Raw genomic sequence first — 22811 nt, 5'->3', positions numbered from 1 at the left:
CGTTAGTTTGTGGCCTTTAGTTTTCAGTCTTTTAACAATGGATGTATGAGCTCCATTTGATTTTCCAGTCAGGATAACAAAGAACTTTCTCGACTCCACACCACCTAAAAACAAATCAAAAAGATTATTTTACTTATTATTGAGCAGTACAATATTTTTTAATTGAAATTGAAATCTTGTACTGAGTCTTTTTTTGGTATAATATCTTCAGAAAGATTCTGTCAGTATGTAAGTCTGAACCTTTACCTCATTTCTTCATTTAAAACAAGGAAAATAGGAAATAAGGTCAAAAATCCAATCACGAATTATAATAGATCACATCAAGTTAAAACAGTTGTCTGGAGAATCCTCAAAGTTGATACTTGATAAGAAATTTTATTTTATTCCTTAATCTCTTCTCCCAGGTAAACCAGTTTTCTTGTCATTTCTTTAAAGGGTTTTCAGGAGGATTTAAACTGGTTTCAAGATGGTCGGTAAAAATGAGTTTTTCTCTCGATCTTGACAGCTTTTTGTTTTGTCCTCTGTCAAGTTGACTCCCCAAAAGTTCACCTATGTTGTGGTCCAGACTCTGGAGAGGATTAATCGCTCCACAAAACCTGTTGCCACAGATTTTAAGTCAGATTCTTGTGTCATTTGGGATGACTCAGCCTTTTCTCCTCCTTCCCAACAAGTCAGTCCAACTTTAAAGCGGCTCTTTGATGCTACTTCTAGTTTTCTGAGCTTTCTACAGTGTTATAGTGTTGAATACCCATCAGACATGTGAGCAACGCCGTTTTTATCACCTAAACGCATGTTTTAGTTCTCCAGCATGTTTGTTCTCGGTTTCCATAGTGATGGAAACAATGGGTTTTAGAGTTTTTTATCCTCTGAAATTTTAGAGACGTTCCAGGGGAGAGACTCTGTAATGGTTAACTTCTCCAGGTTGTGCACGTTCACGAGAAGAAAGCCACACCCCCCTCCACTGCTCAGCATAACTACTTCTAGTCAGAGTGGTCATTAAGTCCGCCTCGTTTGGGGAGCTGTGAATGTGCCAAATGAATTCTGATTCGGACCAAAGATGCAGACCCGGTCCAACAACAAACGCAGGTTTCTGTTCGCCACAAGTGGACTAAATACAAGTAGCGGACTACAAGAAAAGTTGCTTCCTGCATTTGACGTAGCATTGCATTGTGGGTAAATACATAGCGATTGTGTTAAGAGTCCTCTGGCTCGTCTGTTGTTCATACTGCGTCCATTGTTGGTGTTTTTATAGTTTTCTTCTTCACGCAGGTCTTGTCCACTCTTTTGCTAAATACTAGTACAGCGCCACCTTTGGTAGGAATGAGGATATATTATCGTAAAGGTTTGGCTTGTTTGACAAGTGCAGCGTCCACATGGATACACCCCCTTGCAACTGAGGCAAGTCCCCAGTCGGACTGAATCTAATGAAGTAGCTTGATGTGAATGCATCCTTAGAGTTGGCCGAAGCCTGGAAACATTTTCAACTGGGTTTAATGGGAGATAAATATATGTAGACACAACTGTGGTTTATGCTTTGTGGTAATGCCTTTAAGCTGGGATGTGTGATAGGTCATTTTGAAGCCACATTCCTCTAAAGTAGGTCAGGTAGACAGACTGGACTGCACCTTTTTCACTGATTGTCAGGCCTATTTTAATAATTTTCAGTCTTTAGAAGATCTTAAAGTCTGGAGAATCATTTCTCAGGACAGTTGTGACAATGCACCTCGTCACCTTACGACCCTAAAATTCCACAATCTGGACTCGTTTGATGACACAGTGACATCTGTAACATGCATTTCTGGAACAGCAACATCCGGAGGCTGAGAAACTGCACTATAAATGTATATTTCCAACCTGCTGCAGGAAGTAAACACACTGGCTGGTTTGAATGTGTACAGCGGCTGATTTGGCAAAAGTAAGGCAAGAAGACACAATCGGAGGAAAAGCAGAAACAAGGGAGAGAGGGACATAGTTTAAGACAAAAAGAGAGTAAAGATAAGACTGTCTTTTCCTGGCTGGAGGGAGCTCACAGTACAGGTAGGATGCAAGTTGAATGCAGAAACATGGCTGCAGGTAGCAGGTGTGTGACTGAGAAAACCTGTAAAAGTTCTGCTGTGCATCTTTGAAAAGTAACAAGAGTTCCAGCTCCTCAGGAGCAAAATATTTAGAGAATCGAGGTTGGATTTATGATCTTTGAATAATTATAAATGAAAACTACTTTGTGATTTTATCATTATATTGTGCTCGTTTTGCTTGGGTTTTGAGTCACTAAAGGTGTTTTAGTAGATAAATGAACAAGCCTTAAAACAAATCATAAATTTATAGCTCCTGTTTCACTCACTGCTGGGGAGTGAAGTGTATAGTTGACCAATAAAAGGGTAAAAAAAGAGAACCTAAAGTGGAAGTTTACAGTCTTAAAGGAGTAAAAATTATCGAGATAAACGTCACAATGTTAAATTGTTTTGTTGATTTATAATCTTATTTTACTTCTTTTTTCCAGAATAAATAGATGCTCTAAATACTGGCTATAACCCATAGCCGAGAATGCAAAGATTGAACAAATTCAGTCTTAAAGAAGTGGCACGTTGACATTCTATAATAAAAAATAAAAAATTTAAAAAAAAACAACTTCTCACCTGATCCTTTTTTTTGGCTTTTGCTTCTGCAGAAACATAAAGAAAACACTTTAGTCGACACTTTCCATCAAAGTTACATAAAGCTCAACACAGCAATCACTCACACCCAAAACTTTTCATCTCCACAAGCTTGTAATGACTCAGAAAACAAAGATGGAGATAACTTCTAAGTGTAAAACCTGCAAAACTTTGGTTGTCAAAATCTCACAGTTTCACACAGAAGATTCAAAGCTCATCAATATGGTTACTTACTCATCAGTAGAACTCCTGCTGCCTCTTCTCCCAGATATTCTGGTAAATTTGCTGAGAAGATTATCTATTAAACATAAAAGACAAAACATTGTAGTGTTAGGCTTTCACAGATTAAACATGCAAATTCGATTTATTTTGTCTTTTAAATGAAACTGTGTTGTGGAAGAATTATCTTTTATTTTCTGACACAGGTTTAAGTCGCTACTAAAGACGTCCAGTCATGCCAAACAGGACAAAGCAACTGCAGGATTCTGCCTCCCAAAATGAAAGGAATGAAAGAGCAGTAAACTTTCTGGTCGTCTTTAGATTCTAACAGTGTTCAAGCTGTAATTTCTGCATCATTCTGCTTTAATATAACATGAAAGAATTGTTTCTTTAAAATGTTGGTTTCAGTTTTTAGGTTTTTTTTTTTACATTTTATGGCTAAATTTGACCCTTTTAAATTTCTCTATCCTATGCCAGTAATCCTTGGGCAAGAGGCAGGGTGTGTCTTGAACAAGTCCCCAGTCCATCACAGGGCCTCTACATATAACTTATATTCTATTATCCAAACATTTAACAACTTCAGTCTAGAAAGAACATGTTTAGTTTGTTCAAAAGAAAGCTTCTCACCTGATCCATTTATTTTTGTGTTTCTGCAGAAACATAAAGACAAAAGTTACATAAACACACCAATCACACACACCCAAAGATGGAGATAACTTCTAAGTGTAAAACCTGCAAAACTCTGGGTGTCAAAGTCTCACAGTGTCACATTGAAAACTCAAAGCTCATCAATATGGTTACTTACTCATCAGTAGAACTCCTGCTGCCTCCTCTCCCAGATATTCTGGTAAATTTGCTGAGAAGATTATCTATTTAACATAAAAGACAAAAACATTGTGTTGTTAAGCTTTTACACATTAAACATACAAGTTAGATTTATTTTGTCTTTTAAATGAAACTGTTGTGGAAGAATTATCTTTTATTTTCTGACACAGGTTTAAGTTGCTACTAAAGACTTCTGTAAACTCTCGTGACAACAGTATTTGTTCCAGTCATGCTGTACAGTACAATACAACTATGCAGGATTCTGCCTCCCAAAATGCAAAGAAGAAAAGAGCAATAAGCTTTCTGGTATTTTATACAATCTAACAGTATTATATCTGTAAATTCAGCATCATTCTGCTTTAATATAACATGAAATAATTTCTTCTGTAAAGTTTTGATTTCACTTTTTAGGTTTTCACATTTTATCACTAAATTTGATGAACAGAATATAATATGAAACACATTTTTCTAGTTACTGTCCATGCAAAGCAGCACAAGCCATTAACTGCATCAAAGATTTAGACTTATCTGAATAATCTGATTTACAGAACATAAACACAGTTTGTAAGATGTATAAATGTTTTACATGATGTGATTCTCAGCTGACATTTCTGAGCCAAATGTGAACTTTTGTTCCACAAAGAATGATGACAACAATGAAGACAATATTTCCTATAATTCTTTAATATTTTGTGGCAAGTAGAATTTTAACCTGAGCACTAAATGTCATTCATCTTGTTTCTGCCTCTCATACTGCTGAGGTTTGTTTCCAAATCATTTTATATCCATTTTCTTAACTGCTTATTCCAGTTAAGGGTCACAGGGAAGCTGGAGTCTATCCCAGCAATTAAGTTTACATTCACATCTAATTAATATGATTACAAAAACTAAAATATATTTGTAAATATGGGGATTTTATGATATTTGAAAAAAGAAATTACCTTAAATCTCAACATCATGACTACAGACACACTTACCTTTCCATGTCGGAGAGGAAGAGTCCTGGAAAAGTAGATAAATACAGACAAAAGGTGAGTTCCAACATTTATCATTCCAAACGTGGATTTACTGACAACAATTCATTATCAATCATCTCCACACTAACTGTGTGTAAATGTGGCAGTAGATAATGAAATCTTGTTACCTCTTTAACAGGAAGGTGGAGAAACTTCTGGATCTTCTCCCATGAGGTGTCATTGAGGTTACATTTGAGGAGATCAGATTGATGGAACAGATAATCCACTGTGAGGACGACATTGGGGTTTGTCACTTGTCTCCTACTTTCAGCTACGACTCGGTTGGGATTGAAGGTGTGATGCATCACCACCAGGATTACTGGTTTATTAGCTGGAAGTGAACAAACATGATCAGAAACAAGATAAAATACATCAGATAGATGTGATGTTACAAAGTATACAAGTTACATTGTTGTTTTGTTTTTCTGAATTTCATGTCTTACTTCACATTTTAATGGTAATAATTTACTCTTCCTTACAAACCAGTTACTTATGTCCTGGACAGTTACATATGTCCATTCAGACTCATTCATAACTTCACCGTCTAAGATCTGTACTGGTGGTGACTGACCAGTAGAAAACTGGACAAAAAGTGTTCTTACCAGTAATTCCACTGAGGCCATTTTCAATGTCTGCTTGAACATAAGAAACAACTGGACAGAAGACCAAAAGGTAATCGCATTGATCAGGAGACTTTGCTTCTTTGTGGCCTTTAGTTTCCAGCTGTGTAACGATGGGTTTATGAGCTCCACTTGATTTTCCAGTCAGGACCACAAAGAACTTTCTCCACGACTCCACGTCAACTAAAAATGAATTAAAATTATCATTAAACTCATTATTGAGCTGTACAATATTTCTTTAATCAAGTTGCAAACTTTGCAATTTGAGTCTTTTTTGGTGTAATATCTTAAAGATTCTCCTGTCAGCATGTAAGTCGGAAGCTTTACATCATTTCTTCATTTAAAAGTAGAAAAATAGGAAATTAGGTCAGAAACATGCAATCAATAATTAAAATGTATCAGGTTAAAACAGTTTGTCTGGAGAGTCTTGAAAGTTGATATTTGACATCAACACAACACCCTGTTAGACATCTACACGGCACTAAATCTGCAGCAGACCAGATAAACATTTAACTTTTAGTTCCTTCTTCATTCTGAGAACCTAACATGGAAGTTTAGTCTTAGAGGAGTAAAAAATGTTGATAAAAATAGCCATCATATCAAAGATTTTTGTTTTAAATCTTTTTTTTTTTTGGAATTACTAGATGTAACTCACACCCTAATATTCAAACATTTAATAAATTCAGTCCTAAAAACAGAAACATGGCTGTTTATATAGAAAAAAACGACTTCTCACCTGATTCATTATTTTGGCTTTTCCTTCTGCAGAAACAAAGAAAACCCTTTAGTCGACATTTTCCATCAAAGTTACATAAAGCGCAACACAACAATCACTCGCACCCAAAACCGCCTTTTCACTGCATGTTTCCACAAGCTTGTAATGACTCAGGAAACAAAGATGGAGATAACTTCTAAGTGTAAAACCTGTAAAACTTAGTGTGTCAAAGTCTCACAGTGTCATACAGAAGACTCAAAGCTCTTCAATATGGTTACTTACTCATCAGAACTCCTGCTGCCTCCTCTCCCAGGTATTCTGGTAAATTTGCTGAGAAGATTATCTATTAAACATAAAAGACAAAAACATTGTGTTGTTAAGCTTTTACACATTAAACATGCAAGTTAGATTTATGTTGTCTTTTAAATGAAACTGTTGTGGAAGAATTATCTTTTATTTTCTGACACAGGTTTAAGTTGCTACTAAAGACTTCTGTAAACTGTCGTGACAACAGTATTTGTTCCAGTCATGCTGTACAGTACAATACAACTATGCAGGATTCTGCCTCCCAAAATGCAAAGAAGAAAAAAGCAATAAGCTTTCTGGTATTTTATACAATCTAATATTATATCTGTAAATTCAGCATCATTCTGCTTTAATATAACATGAAAGAATTTCTTCTGTAAAGTCTTGATTTCACTTTTTACAGCTAAATTTGATGGACAAATTATAATTAACACATTTTTCAAATTACTGTCCATGCAAAGCAGCACAAGCCATTAACTACATAAAAGATTTAAATTTATCTGAATAATCTGATTTACAGAACATAAACAGTTTGTAAGATGTATAAATGTTTTACATGATGTGATTCTCAGCTGACATTTCTGAGCCAAATGTGAACTTCGTCTCGTCTCGTCTTCATGCCGCTTATCTGGGGTCGGGTCGCCGGGGCAGCAGTCAAAGCAGGGAAGCCCAGACTTCCCTCTCCCCAGCCACATTTGCCAACTCTGCGGGGGGGATCCCGAGGTGTTCCCAGGCCAGCCGAGAGATATAATCCCTCCAGCGTGTCCTGGGTCTTCCCCCTGGAACACCTCACCAGGGAGGCGTCCAGGAGGCATCCTGACCAGATGCCCGAGCCACCTCAACTGGTTCCTCTCGATGCGGAGGAGCAGCGGCTCTACTCTGAGCCCCTCCCGGATGACCGAGCTCCTCACCCTACCTCTAAGGGAGAATCCGGCCACCCTGCGGAGGAAACCCATTTCAGCCGTCTGTATACGAGATCTCGTTCTTTCGGTCACGACCCACAGCTCATGACCATAGGTGAGGGTAGGAACGTAGATTGACTGGTAAATTGAGAGCTTCGACTTCTGGCTCAGCTCCTTCTTCACCACGACAGACCGGCGCAGAGTCCGCATTACTGCAGACGCCGCACCGATCCGTCTGTCGATCTCGCGCTCCATCCTTCCTTCACTTGTGAACAAGCCCCGAGATATTTAAACTCCTCCACTTGAGGCAGGACCTCACTCCCAACCCGGAGAGGGCAATCCACCCTATTCCGGCTGAGGACCATGGTCTCAGATTTGGAGGTGCTGATTCTCATCCCAGCCGCTTCACACTTGGCAGCGAATCGCTCAAGTGGTAGCTGGAGATCACGACCAGATGAAGCCAACAGGACCATGCCATCTGCAAAAAGCAGGGACCCAATCCTGTGGCCACCAAGCCGGATCCCTTCAACACCTCGGCTGCACCTAGAAATTGTCCATATAAGTTATGAACAGAATCGGTGATAAAGGGCAGCCTTGACAGAGTCCAACCCTCACCGGAAACGAATTCAACTTACTACCGGCAATGCAGACCAAGCTCTGACACCTGTCGTACAGGGACCGAACAGCTCGTACAAGGGTGTCCGGTACAACCATACTCCCGGAGTACCCCCCACAGAAGCCCTCGGGGGACACGGTCGAACGCCTTCTCCAGGTCCACAAAACACATGTAGACTGGTTGGGCAAACTCCCATTCCCCCTCCAGGACCCCAAAGAGGGTATAGAGCTGGTCCACTGTTCCGCGACCAGGACGAAAACCGCACTGCTCCTCCTCAATCCGGGATTCGACTATCCGGCGGACCCTCCTCTCCAGGACCCCTGAATAGACCTTACCAGGGAGGCTGAGGAGTGTGATTCCCCTGTAATTGGAACACACCCTCTGGTCCCCCTTCTTAAAAAGGGGGACCACCACCCCAGTCTGCCAATCCAGCGGCACTGCCCCCGATGTCCATGCGATGCTGCAGAGGTGTGTCAGCCAGGACAGCCCCACAGCATCCAGAGCCTTAAGGAACTCCGGGGGGATCTCGTCCACCCCCAGGGCCTCGCCGTCAAGGAGCTTTTTGACCACCTCAGTGACTTCAGCCCCAGAGATAGAATGGTACATGGTGTTCATATGGACAATCCATGACGGGCACAGAAGTCCAATAACAAAACACCATTTGGGTTCAGAGTGGGGGGACCATGCCTCCCAATCACTCCCCTCCAGGTCTCACTGTCATTGCCCACGTGAGCATTGAAGTCCCCCAGCAGAACTATGGAGTCCCCAGAAGGAGCACCCTCCAGCACTCCCTCCAAGGACTCCAGAAGGGGTGGGTACTCTGAACTGCTGTTCGGCGCATAAGCACAGACAACAGTCAGGACCCGTCCCCCCACCCGAAGGCGGAGGGAAACTACCCTTTCATCCACCGGGGTAAACCCCAACGTGCAGGCACCAAGCTGGGGGCTGATGAGAATGCCCACACCTGCTAGGTGCCTCTCAACATGAGCAACTCCAGAGTGGAAGAAAGTCCAGCCCCTCTCGAGGGTACTGGTTCCAGAGCCCATGCTATGCATTGAGGTGAGTCTAACTATATCTAGCCGGAACTGCTCAACCTCGCACACAAGCTCAAACTCCTTCCCCACCAGAGAGGTGACATTCCACGTCCCTAGAGCCAGCTTCTGCAGCCGAGGATCGGACAGGTCCCCGGCCTTTGCTGCCGCCCAGCTCACACTGCACCTGACCCCTACGGCTCCTCCCGCAGATGGTGAGCCCACGGGAGGTGGGGCCCATGTAACCCTTTCGGGCTGAGACCGACCGGGCCCCATGGGCGAAGGCCCGGCCACCAGACGCTCGCTGTCGTACCCTACCTCCAGGCCTGGCTCCAGAGGAGGGTCCCGGTAACCCACGTCCGGGCAAGGGAACATTTATGCCCAGGTATGTCGTCGTCATAGGGGTTGATGAGCCATGCTTGGTCTGGTCCCTCCCCTAGACACCTGTTTGCCATGGGTGACCCTACCAGGGGCATAAAGCCCCCGACAACATAGCTGCTAGGATCTTCGGGACGCACAAACCCCTCCACCACGATAAGGTGACGGCTCAGGGAGGCCGTGAACTTTTATTCCACAAAGAATGATGACAACAATGTAGGCAATATTTCTTGTAATTCTTTAACTATATTTTGTGGAAAGTTGACTTTTAACTTAAGCACTAAATGATGTCATTCATCTTGTTTCTGCCTCTCATACTGCTGAGGTTTGTTTCCAAATCATTTTATATCCATTTTCTTAACTGCTTATTCCAGTTAAGGGTCACAGGGAAGCTGGAGTCTATCCCAGCAATTAAGTTTACATTCACGTCTAATTAATATGATTACAAAAACTAAAATATATTTGTAAATATGGGGATTTTATGATATTTGAAAAAAGAAATTACCTTAAATCTCAACATCATGACTGCAGACACACTTACCTTTCCATGTCGGAGAGGAAGAGTCCTGGAAAAGTAGATAAATACAGACAAAAGGTGAGTTCCAACATTTATCATTCCAAACGTGGATTTACTGACAACAATTCATTATCAATGAACTCCACACTAACTGTATAAATGTGGCAGTAGATAATGAAATCTTGTTACCTCTTTAACAGGAAGGTGAAGAAAACTCTTGATCTTCTCCCATGAGGTGTCATTGAGGTTACATTTGAGGATATCAGATTGATGGAACAGATAATCCACTGTGAGGACGACATTGGGGTTTGTCACTTGTCTCCTACTTTCAGCTACGACTCGGTTGGGATCGAAGGTGTGATGCATCACCACCAGGATTACTGGTTTATTAGCTGGAAGTGAACAAACATGATCAGAAACAAGATAAAATACATCAGATAGATGTGATGTTACACAGTGTACAAGTTACATTGTTGTTTTGTTTTTCTGCATTTCATGTATTCACATTTTAATGATAAGTTACTCTTCCTTACAAACCAGTTACTTATATGCCAGTTATATATGTCCATTCAGATTCTTGACGTTCATTCAACTGATAATTTCACTGTCTGAGCTGTACTGGTGGTGAGTGACCAGTAGAAAACTAGACAAAAAATGTTCTTACCAGTAATTTCACTGAGGCCATTTTCAATGTCTGACTGAACACATGAAGCAACAGGACAGAAGACCAAAAGATAATCGTATTGATCAGCAGAGTCCACTTCTTTATGGCCTTTAGTTTTCAGCTTATCAACAATGGATTTATGAGCTCCATTTGATTTTCCAGTCACGATCACAGAGAACTTTCTCCATGACTCCACATCAGCTAAAAACAAATCAAAATGATTATTTAACTTATTGGTGAGCTGCATAACAAAAGTTTCTGCAAGCAAAATGTTAACTTTATGTGTACATGGATGGATCAACTGAAAATCAAAGTACATCTCTCCAATTCTATCAGGTCTTGTAACAATGTTGGCAGTTTATGTACTAATATTCTTACCTGATTCATCTTTTTGGCTCGTTTGTCTGCAGAAACATAAAGACAGAACTTTAGTCGACTTTTTCAGTCACAATTACACAAAACTCCACATATCAATCACACCCGAGCATGATTTGTCAATGCTCATCTCCACAAGCTTCTAATGGCTCAGAAAAAAATTGAATTATCGTATAGGTGTAAAATTCACCTCACAGCCTCATCCTGAAAACTTAAAGTACTGAAATATAATGTGGTATTAACCTTAAGAACTGTATGAACTTACTGAGAGGACGGATCATTTTGCTGCACATCCATCTCATCCTCTGCTCCAGGAGTCTGTGAATCTGTCTGACTTTCACTTTGAGAAGAATCTGCTGTAAATATTATAATTACCAACCATTAATATTTCAACATTTAATTATTTCAGCCTTTGAAAAAAACGTCAGTTTAGAAAAGATTTTCTCACCAGCTCCATCTCCTTCTTTCATTTTTCTGAAGAAAGATAAATGCACACAAACTTTATTCAACACCTTTAATTAAAATGACAGAAACTCAAAACAGCAGTTACACACACACACACACTGTTGCCACCGCTCATCTCCATAAGCTTTTAATGTGGGGAAGATAAAAAAATTTCATGGAGGTATAAAACCTGCAGAACTCTGATACATGTCAGTCTCACAGCCTCATACTGACAACTTAAAGGAATTAATTACTGTATGATATGAACTGGATGAACTTACTTCATTGACAGATCATCTTGCTGCATATTCAGCTCAGAATGACTGTCGTCTGGTCCAGTAGTCTGTGAAACTGTCAGATCTCCACTTAGAGAAGCACCTGTTAACATGGAAAAATAAATGATAATGACTTTTTGTTAAGTTTTTTCAGGTGAGTTTTACTAAATCTATTTTGTGACTAAAAATCCTCTAAACATTATGTCACTTTTAAAGACAACTTTAGGCTTTTGTGGCAGCAATAATTGTTCCACTTGTCATGCCCTACAACACATTAGCAACAATCTGCTGGTCAGGATCCTTTTCCTCTGAAACGAGAGAAAAAAAGAGTAATGAGCCCTAAAGCCCCTGTTTGGATGCCTGTCCTCTGCAGGGCCTGATCCAGTTTTAATGCATGAACCATTAAACCAGACTAGAAACTGCCTTTAATTCCAGTGGATGGTAATTCCTATTATCATCATCTTTATTAGTAGTAGTAGTTTAATTATAAGTCTCATTAGTATCACTGGTCCTCAGAAATGTAATCATATAATTAAATGAATTTGCAATGACCTCTATTGTTCTTTCTTTTCCTTTTTAATTATTAATTTATTTATTGAAACATTTGTCTTTACCTCTTGAATAAATACCTACATTATGTGCCTACCACTTGTTTCTGTCACATTTGAGTCTTATTGTTTCTCTGAGTTGCTGTTTACATTTTCTCTTTTGTAAATAAAGATTTAAAATGTTGAAAAGAAGATTTTAAAGAGAGAGGTAATGAGTCGTCTGGTCTCTTCATACTTTAAAACAACAAAAAACAGTGTTGAAGTTTTACTGAGAGCAGATGTACAAAAACCATCAAGAACATGAAAAGATCACAATTCTGCCTCTTGGAAGTGAAATTTAAAGTGAAATTGGAAGTGAATTTCACTTTAAAAATTTAAATTTAAAGTGAAATTCAGGAGATTTTAAGACTTTTGAATAGTATTGTTTAAGAAGGGAAGTGTGTGATTCCATCATCAGATTGTTATGATCCATGTTTTCTGCTTTTGAGTCATTAGAGGGGAAGAAAAAATTCTTAAAGCAAATCATGTGCCTTATTTTCCTGACTGGGAATGAGAATAAGTTCTTTAAAACCCATAACATCTGCATAAAGCCCCACACAGCTCCAACTCCAACAAGCAGACCTGGTAAATATTTAACAGGAAATACTTTCACTTTTGGTCTGTTTCTAATACTGTGGTCATTATCACAGAAACTTTGTCTTTGTTGTTTACTAACTCTAGACTAAGACAGGGACGTTTATTATTTGATATTACTTAATATAGTTTACATTATTTAGGGGTCCATTTTTTGTTTGTTTTTTTCATTGAAAAACATGCAAGTTTATATAAAACAGCTTCTCACCGGTTTCTTGGTCTTGGCTCATGTTTCTGCAGAAGGATAAATACACAAAAAAATACTTTAGTCGACACATTCAGTCAAAATAACATAAAACTACTAATCTCACACACACACGAACTGCTTCGTCGGAGCTCATCTCATCGAGCTTTTTCTGGCTCAGAAACAAAGATGAAATTATCTTAGAGGATTATAACCTGCTATACTTTGACATATTTCAGAGTCTCAGAGCTTCACAGTGAAAAGTCAAACATTCAGACATGATTACTTACACAATGTGTCGGATAACTGCGCTGTTTTTCCCTCCGAGCAGTGAACAGACTGATGGCTCCTCTCAGACACTGAAGCTGTTTTACTTTCACTTTTACAAACACATTTCTCACATCAACCACTAGGGACTAAATGCACGTATGAGAACAATGACACGTGTTTAAAAAGAACAGATGACTAAGTTTCTGAGCAGCGGACGAAAACACTGAAAAACTCACTGAATTCCTTCTGCTGAATCATTTTCTCCAGTGGCTGTCAACTGTAGCAGCAGTCTCACCTATCCACAGTACCACGTTGTAACTGTTCAATCTCTATATACAGTATATTCAGGCATGGATTTTTTTTTTTTTATTGTTTGTTTGTTTTGGTTTTGAACTGCTGAACCTCTGCTGTCCCTCGATTTCAAAGCCTTCATGTACTGATGGCGAGTTGAAGTTGACGTTTGACTAAAAGACATGGCTTAAGTGCGACATCTACTGGTCAAAAGACAAAGTGCAAGTGATATATTTTGAACATTTATATATCAGTGTGCGGTCAGGGGAGTCATGAATTTAAAAACGGAAAAAAGTACACACAATAAATGTTAATATTTTCCATTAATCTGTATTGAAAGTACATTTTCAGTATTACTCCATACATACACTCTCAAAAATAGAGGTACAAGATAAGGACATTTCTGTACCTATAGGTACATTTTAAAGAAATGTTCTCTCAAAAGTACAATACTGGTCTTTAAGAGATCAGAAGCACACCTTCAGAGTAAGAAAAAGGGTTCGAAGTGACATAAAGTACAAAGTTGTACCATTTTAACCATAAGGGTACCTGCAGCATTGAAAAATGTTTGTCGTGACAAAAACTATTGTTAGCAGCAATGCTTTAAGTGGGCCGGCGCGCAGCGGTACGCAGTACTGGCACTTTTAAATTCTATCCTTTTGCGTACCGGTACTATTTTTTTTTTTACAGCGTATGGTGCATACTGTGACTTTTACCAGCTTTTTTTCAGCAATCAGTTTACCCCCCTACGACTTTACCACATAGTACAACTGATATTTGATCATTTTATTTTAAAAATTTAAAAAGTCGCCTCAAAAGAAATGTATTTTTAAGACCGGTTTAGACGCACAGCACTTGCTGTAGCCCACAACGTCAGTATTTTGAGGTTTTGAAGAGTATTTCTAGATTAAAGATAAGATAATATTGCAAAGTGGCATGGACCAGGTCTAATGCTGTGAAAAACATAAAAAACATAACTTGATAAGGTAAGGTTGAACTTGATAAGGTACAAAAATAGACCAGAACTGAAGGGTACAGAAAGGTCTCTCAAAAGAGTACACCCCCAGCGACAAGCATTTGTACATTTTTCGGTACAAGCTGGTACCTCTATTTTTGAGTGTGTATTTCTGACATTTTATCACAAAAAAATTGCCTAACTTGAGTTATTCTTGCCGATCATACAATAAAGTGCAAAGAAAAGTCAGCCGGTGAGGCATGCAGTACTCAGCCTCACCTCAAGGGGGCGTAAGCAATCTGGCAGGTGCTTTCTAGCTGCAGCGGCTTCAGCAGAGGCAACTGAAAGTCGGCGCCAAGCTGAAGCCAGCGGCCATTTAATAGTCTGCCTGATCCATCTCATTATGGAGGATTACATTTCAACACCAAAAAGTGTCTCATAACTTGATTTCCAGTCCAAACAGAAGGTGATACGTGATAGGAGACCAACGCCGGAGCTAAAAGGTTTGCTTCAAACTGAGTCAGTCGTTCTTTTCAAACTGAGTGGTAAAAGCAAAAAGACTGGTTGTGTGGAAAGGTGCTCTTTTTTCCAGTTCGTACAATTGTAAATCTGACTCTTGAGAAGTGAGTGCCTCACCAGCATTTATTTATATATATATATATATATATATATATATATATATACATATATATATATATATATATATATATATACATATATGGATATATATATGTATATATATATGTATATATATATATATGTATATATATATGTATATATATATATGTATATATATATATATATATGTATATGTATATATATATATATATGTATATATATATATGTATATATGATATACACTGCTAAAAAAAAAAAAAAAAAAGAAGGGAACACTTAAACAACACAATGTAACTAGATTTACAACGTGTTAATTTAGTGTTCCCTTTTTTTTTTAAAACTCTCTAATGCTTATAAATGAGGCATAAAAGCTGCTGTACTTGAGTACATGTCAGGGTATAGAGCACATAAAACAAAACTGCACAATAAAAACACTAAGAACTGCTCAAAAACAGTATAATATGAACTGTACAAACTTCATGTACTACATGGGCTGATGATTGGGCTGATGATTTTGCTGCTGTTACAGTCCGGCTCAAAGACCACAACAAAATGGAGGCAGGCACAAAGTGGTTTACTACACATACAAACTTTATTGAAGAAACATAAAACATATGAAAAGCTTCATCAATCATAAAGGTACTACATGAATGCACAGGAATGTTTATGTATGTTTATGCAACATCATTAAAGCAAACCAAACCGGTGCCACACTTGCACAGAACCAGCTGATCTCACAGCCCGTCAATTTTTACAATTACATCTGGTCCAGGTTAAGCCCAGGATGTCCTCAACAGCTGGAGACGCCCCTGAGTAGTTATAACACATCTGTAGAAGCTTTAGAAACACACACACAGCTCTGACTCTCTTGTAGACAAAATAGCTACGTGACTTTAAATGCTTATCTAAGAGATATAAAAGCTGCTTAATCTCAGAATTAATTTTAAAAGAATTGTTTGTTCTTTTTGGCTCCATATAATTTTTAGAGTTAGTTTTTAATTACCTTGGCATCAAGTCTGTGAAGTAAATTTACACAAAATCTGATTTTTAGACACATATAAATGTCATTGAATTAAAGTATATACAATCAAGATGACATTTGATTACAATATCATCAATACAATTAAACTCACTTCTAAATATGTTTCAGAACAAGTCCCAAAAAAATGACAAGTATGATACATTAAACCATCTTATAATGATCAAATTCCATCTCCAAGCTTTTTTTTCCATCTCCATACTGACTGTGTGTAAATGTGGTAGTAAATGATGAAATCTTGTTACCTTTTTAATCCAAAAAGACCCAATCCATGAAGATAAGTTTAATTATTTTATGTTTGGGGTCTTTATTTGTCTTTTTTAAAAAAAGTAAAACAAAAATGCCCTTTTTTTTTTTTTCTTTTTTTTTTTTTTTTTACTATTTATTTCCATGTTATGGCAAATTTTTTATCGTGTAATCTGCTTTCTAGTAATCATTAAGGGGAAGAAAACAAAAATCTGATTGTGTTCCACAGGCTTTTAAGCAAAGTTTGTACCACAAAGTGCTAAATATCTCAAACTGCATGTATTATATATGTCATGCACGGTTCTTATTGGTTAAGAGGAAGGTGGAGAAAGCTCTGGATCTTCTCCCATGAGGTGTCATTGAGGTTACATTTGAGGAGATCAGATTGATGGAACAGATAATCCACTGTGAGGACGACATTGGGGTTTGTCACTTGTCTCCTACTTTCAGCTACGACTCGGTCGGGATCGAAGGTGTGATTCATCACCACCAGGATTACTGGTTTATTAGCTGAAAGTGAACAAACATGATTAGAAACAAGATAAAATACATCAGATAGATTTGATGTTAGAATATAAAAGTTACATGTTAGCTTTTTTTTCCCTGCATTTCATTAATTACTTCACATTTTGCAGATAAAATGTTACTCTTCCTTAGAAACCACTTACTTATGTTCTACCCAGTTACATATGTCCATTCAGATTCTTGATAGTCATTCAACTGATAACTAGTAGAAAACTGGACAAAAAGTGTTCTTACCAGTAATTCCACTGAGGCCATTTTCAATGTCTGCTTGAACATAAGAAACAACAGGACAGAAGACCAAAAGGTAATCGCATTGATCAGCAGAGTCCGTTTGTTTGTGGCCTTTAGTTTCCAGCTGTGTAACGATGGGTTTATGAGCTCCACTTGATTTTCCAGTCAGGACCACAAAGAACTTTCTCCACGACTCCACGTCAACTAAAAATGAATTATAATGATCATTAAACTCATTATTGAGCTGTACAATATTTCTTTAATCAAGTTGCAAACTTTGCAATTTGAGTCTTTTTTGGTGTAATATCTTAAAGATTCTCCTGTCAGCATGTAAGTCGGAAGCTTTACATCATTTCTTCATTTAAAAGTAGAAAAATAGGAAGGTCAGAAACATGCAATCAATAATTAAAATGTATCAGGTTAAAACAGTTTGTCTGGAGAGTCTTGAAAGTTGATATTTGACATCAACACAACACCCTGTTAGACATCTACACAGCACTAAATCTGCAGCAGACCAGATAAACATTTAACTTTTAGTTCCTTCTTCATTCTGAGAACCTAACATGGAAGTTTAGTCTTAGAGGAGTAAAAACTGTTGATAATCATATCAAAGAGTTTTGTTTTAAATCTTTTTTTTTTTTTTTTTGTAATTACTAGATGTAACTCACACCCTAATATTCAAACATTTAATAAATTCAGTCCTAAAAACAGCAACATGGCTGTTTATATAGAAAAAAACAACTTCTCACCTGATTCATTATTTTGGCTTTTCCTTCTGCAGAAACAAAGAAAACCCTTTAGTCGACATTTTCCATCAAAGTTACATAAAGCGCAACACAACAATCACTCACACCCAAAACCACCTTTTCACTGCATGTTTCCACAAGCTTGTAATGACTCAGGAAACAAAGATGGAGATAACTTCTAAGTGTAAAACCTGTAAAACTTAGTGTGTCAAAGTCTCACAGTGTCATACAGAAGACTCAAAGCTCATCAATATGGCTACTTACTCATCAGTAGAACTCCTGCTGATCATCCCCCAAACTCCCTGAATTGCACTCTGAACATAAGCTGTTTAGCATAAAAGACAAAAACATTGTGTTGTTAAGCTTTTACACATTAAACATGCAAGTTAGATTTATTTTGTCTTTTAAATGAAACTGTTGTGGAAGAATTATCTTTTATTTTCTGACACAGGTTTAAGTTGCTACTAAAGACTTCTGTAAACTCTCGTGACAACAGTATTTGTTCCAGTCATGCTGTACAGTACAATACAACTATGCAGGATTCTGCCTCCCAAAATGCAAAGAAGAAAAGAGCAATAAGCTTTCTGGTATTTTATACAATCTTAACAGTATTATATCTGTAAATTCAGCATCATTCTGCTTTAATATAACATGAAATAATTTCTTCTGTAAAGTTTTGATTTCACTTTTTAGGTTTTCACATTTTATCACTAAATTTGATGGACAGAATATAATAAACACATTTTTCTAGTTACTGTCCATGCAAAGCAGCACAAGCTTTTAACTACATTAAAGATTTAGACTTATCTGAATAATCTGATTTACAGAACATAAACACAGTTTGTAAGATGTATAAATGTTTTACATGATGTGATTCTCAGCTGACATTTCTGAGCCAAATGTGAACTTTTGTTCCACAAAGAATGATGACAACAATGAAGACAATATTTCCTATAATTCTTTAATATTTTGTGGCAAGTGGAACTTTAACCTGAGCACTAAATGTCATTCATCTTGTTTCTGCCTCTCATACTGCTGAGGTTTGTTTCCAAATCATTTTATATCCATTTTCTCCAGTTAAGGGTCACAGGGAAGCTGGAGTCTATCCCAGCAATTAAGTTTACATTCACATCTAATTAATATGATTACAAAAACTAAAATATATTTGTAAATATGGGGATTTTATGATATTTGAAAAAAGAAATTACCTTAAATCTCAACATCATGACTGCAGACACACTTACCTTTCCATGTCGGAGAGGAAGAGTCCTGGAAAAGTAGATAAATACAGACAAAAGGTGAGTTCCAACATTTATCATTCCAAACGTGGATTTACTGACAACAATTTATTATCAATCATCTCCACACTAACTGTGTAAATGTGGCAGTAGATAATGAAATCTTGTTACCTCTTTAACAGGAAGGTGGAGAAACTTCTGGATCTTCTCCCATGAGGTGTCATTGAGGTTACATTTGAGGAGATCAGATTGATGGAACAGATAATCCACTGTGAGGACGACATTGGGGTTTGTCACTTGTCTCCTACTTTCAGCTACGACTCGGTCGGGATTGAAGGTGTGATGCATCACCACCAGGATTACTGGTTTATTAGCTGGAAGTGAACAAACATGATCAGAAACAAGATAAAATACATCAGATAGATGTGATGTTAGAATATAAAAGTTACATGTTAGCTTTTTTCCCCTGCATTTCATTAATTACTTCACATTTTGCAGATAAAATGTTACTCTTCCTTAGAAACCACTTACTTATGTTCTACCCAGTTACATATGTCCATTCAGATTCTTGATAGTCATTCAACTGATAACTAGTAGAAAACTGGACAAAAAGTGTTCTTACCAGTAATTCCACTGAGGCCATTTTCAATGTCTGCTTGAACATAAGAAACAACAGGACAGAAGACCAAAAGGTAATCGCATTGATCAGCAGAGTCCGTTTGTTTGTGGCCTTTAGTTTCCAGCTGTGTAACGATGGGTTTATGAGCTCCACTTGATTTTCCAGTCAGGACCACAAAGAACTTTCTCCACGACTCCACGTCAACTAAAAATGAATTATAATTATCATTAAACTCATTATTGAGCTGTACAATATTTCTTTAATCAAGTTGCAAACTTTGCAATTTGAGTCTTTTTTGGTGTAATATCTTAAAGATTCTCCTGTCAGCATGTAAGTCGGAAGCTTTACATCATTTCTTCATTTAAAAGTAGAAAAATAGGAAGGTCAGAAACATGCAATCAATAATTAAAATGTATCAGGTTAAAACAGTTTGTCTGGAGAGTCTTGAAAGTTGATATTTGACATCAACACAACACCCTGTTAGACATCTACACAGCACTAAATCTGCAGCAGACCAGATAAACATTTAACTTTTAGTTCCTTCTTCATTCTGAGAACCTAACATGGAAGTTTAGTCTTAGAGGAGTAAAAACTGTTGATAATCATATCAAAGAGTTTTGTTTTAAATCTTTTTTTTTTTTTTTTTGTAATTACTAGATGTAACTCACACCCTAATATTCAAACATTTAATAAATTCAGTCCTAAAACAGCAACATGGCTGTTTATATAGAAAAAAACAACTTCTCACCTGATTCATTATTTTGGCTTTTCCTTCTGCAGAAACAAAGAAAACCCTTTAGTCGACATTTTCCATCAAAGTTACATAAAGCGCAACACAACAATCACTCACACCCAAAACCACCTTTTCACTGCATGTTTCCACAAGCTTGTAATGACTCAGGAAACAAAGATGGAGATAACTTCTAAGTGTAAAACCTGTAAAACTTAGTGTGTCAAAGTCTCACAGTGTCATACAGAAGACTCAAAGCTCATCAATATGGCTACTTACTCATCAGTAGAACTCCTGCTGATCATCCCCCAAACTCCCTGAATTGCACTCTGAACATAAGCTGTTTAGCATAAAAGACAAAAACATTGTGTTGTTAAGCTTTTACACATTAAACATGCAAGTTAGATTTATGTTGTCTTTTAAATGAAACTGTTGTGGAAGAATTATCTTTTATTTTCTGACACAGGTTTAAGTTGCTACTAAAGACTTCTGTAAACTCTCGTGACAACAGTATTTGTTCCAGTCATGCTGTACAGTACAATACAACTATGCAGGATTCTGCCTCCCAAAATGCAAAGAAGAAAAGAGCAATAAGCTTTCTGGTATTTTATACAATCTAACAGTATTATATCTGTAAATTCAGCATCATTCTGCTTTAATATAACATGAAATAATTTCTTCTGTAAAGTTTTGATTTCACTTTTTAGGTTTTCACATTTTATCACTAAATTTGATGGACAGAATATAATAAACACATTTTTCTAGTTACTGTCCATGCAAAGCAGCACAAGCTTTTAACTACATTAAAGATTTAGACTTATCTGAATAATCTGATTTACAGAACATAAACACAGTTTGTAAGATGTATAAATGTTTTACATGATGTGATTCTCAGCTGACATTTCTGAGCCAAATGTGAACTTTTGTTCCACAAAGAATGATGACAACAATGAAGACAATATTTCCTATAATTCTTTAATATTTTGTGGCAAGTGGAACTTTAACCTGAGCACTAAATGTCATTCATCTTGTTTCTGCCTCTCATACTGCTGAGGTTTGTTTCCAAATCATTTTATATCCATTTTCTCCAGTTAAGGGTCACAGGGAAGCTGGAGTCTATCCCAGCAATTAAGTTTACATTCACATCTAATTAATATGATTACAAAAACTAAAATATATTTGTAAATATGGGGATTTTATGATATTTGAAAAAAGAAATTACCTTAAATCTCAACATCATGACTGCAGACACACTTACCTTTCCATGTCGGAGAGGAAGAGTCCTGGAAAAGTAGATAAATACAGACAAAAGGTGAGTTCCAACATTTATCATTCCAAACGTGGATTTACTGACAACAATTTATTATCAATCATCTCCACACTAACTGTGTAAATGTGGCAGTAGATAATGAAATCTTGTTACCTCTTTAACAGGAAGGTGGAGAAACTTCTGGATCTTCTCCCATGAGGTGTCATTGAGGTTACATTTGAGGAGATCAGATTGATGGAACAGATAATCCACTGTGAGGACGACATTGGGGTTTGTCACTTGTCTCCTACTTTCAGCTACGACTCGGTTGGGATTGAAGGTGTGATGCATCACCACCAGGATTACTGGTTTATTAGCTGGAAGTGAACAAACATGATCAGAAACAAGATAAAATACATCAGATAGATGTGATGTTAGAATATAAAAGTTACATGTTAGCTTTTTTCCCCTGCATTTCATTAATTACTTCACATTTTGCAGATAAAATGTTACTCTTCCTTAGAAACCACTTACTTATGTTCTACCCAGTTACATATGTCCATTCAGATTCTTGATAGTCATTCAACTGATAACTAGTAGAAAACTGGACAAAAAGTGTTCTTACCAGTAATTCCACTGAGGCCATTTTCAATGTCTGCTTGAACATAAGAAACAACAGGACAGAAGACCAAAAGGTAATCGCATTGATCAGCAGAGTCCGTTTGTTTGTGGCCTTTAGTTTCCAGCTGTGTAACGATGGGTTTATGAGCTCCACTTGATTTTCCAGTCAGGACCACAAAGAACTTTCTCCACGACTCCACGTCAACTAAAAATGAATTATAATTATCATTAAACTCATTATTGAGCTGTACAATATTTCTTTAATCAAGTTGCAAACTTTGCAATTTGAGTCTTTTTTGGTGTAATATCTTAAAGATTCTCCTGTCAGCATGTAAGTCGGAAGCTTTACATCATTTCTTCATTTAAAAGTAGAAAAATAGGAAGGTCAGAAACATGCAATCAATAATTAAAATGTATCAGGTTAAAACAGTTTGTCTGGAGAGTCTTGAAAGTTGATATTTGACATCAACACAACACCCTGTTAGACATCTACACAGCACTAAATCTGCAG

At 37.4% G+C, this 22811-nt stretch overlaps 1 protein-coding gene across 3 annotated transcripts in view; it reads right to left on the bottom strand.

Annotated features, from left to right (window-relative positions):
* Nucleotides 1–13290, bottom strand: part of LOC306767688 (uncharacterized protein) — a 15746-nt gene extending 2456 nt beyond the window's left edge. The window contains exons 1-19 of one of the 3 annotated variants that reach the window (XM_079255771.1): nt 13213–13290; nt 12947–12972; nt 11564–11660; nt 11287–11312; nt 11104–11194; nt 10842–10867; nt 10464–10664; nt 9989–10191; nt 9824–9848; nt 6332–6392; nt 6071–6096; nt 5317–5517; nt 4843–5045; nt 4676–4700; nt 3679–3742; nt 3501–3523; nt 2889–2952; nt 2637–2662; nt 1–104 (exon numbers count right to left, since the gene is read on the bottom strand). The exon at nt 1–104 is cut by the window's left edge and continues 94 nt beyond it. In XM_079255771.1, coding sequence (XP_079111897.1) covers nt 1–104; nt 2637–2662; nt 2889–2952; nt 3501–3523; nt 3679–3742; nt 4676–4700; nt 4843–5045; nt 5317–5517; nt 6071–6096; nt 6332–6392; nt 9824–9848; nt 9989–10191; nt 10464–10664; nt 10842–10867; nt 11104–11194; nt 11287–11312; nt 11564–11660; nt 12947–12968 — 1488 coding nt within the window. In that variant the 5' untranslated portion in view covers nt 12969–12972; nt 13213–13290. Of the gene's footprint in view, nt 105–2636; nt 2663–2888; nt 2953–3500; nt 3524–3678; nt 3743–4675; nt 4701–4842; nt 5046–5316; nt 5518–6070; nt 6097–6331; nt 6393–9823; nt 9849–9988; nt 10192–10463; nt 10665–10841; nt 10868–11103; nt 11195–11286; nt 11313–11563; nt 11661–12946; nt 13073–13212 lie in introns of those variants that run through there. The other 2 variants (XM_079255770.1, XM_079255772.1) reach the window with 2 other exon arrangements.
* Between the last annotated feature and the right edge of the window lie 9521 nt (nt 13291–22811).

Source organism: Telmatherina bonti, assembly GCF_933228915.1.
Source record: "Telmatherina bonti genome assembly, chromosome: 16".
NCBI lineage: Eukaryota > Metazoa > Chordata > Actinopteri > Atheriniformes > Telmatherinidae > Telmatherina > Telmatherina bonti.
The sequence above is the reverse complement of the archived record's forward strand: the minus strand, read 5'-3'. Positions and strand labels throughout refer to the sequence as shown.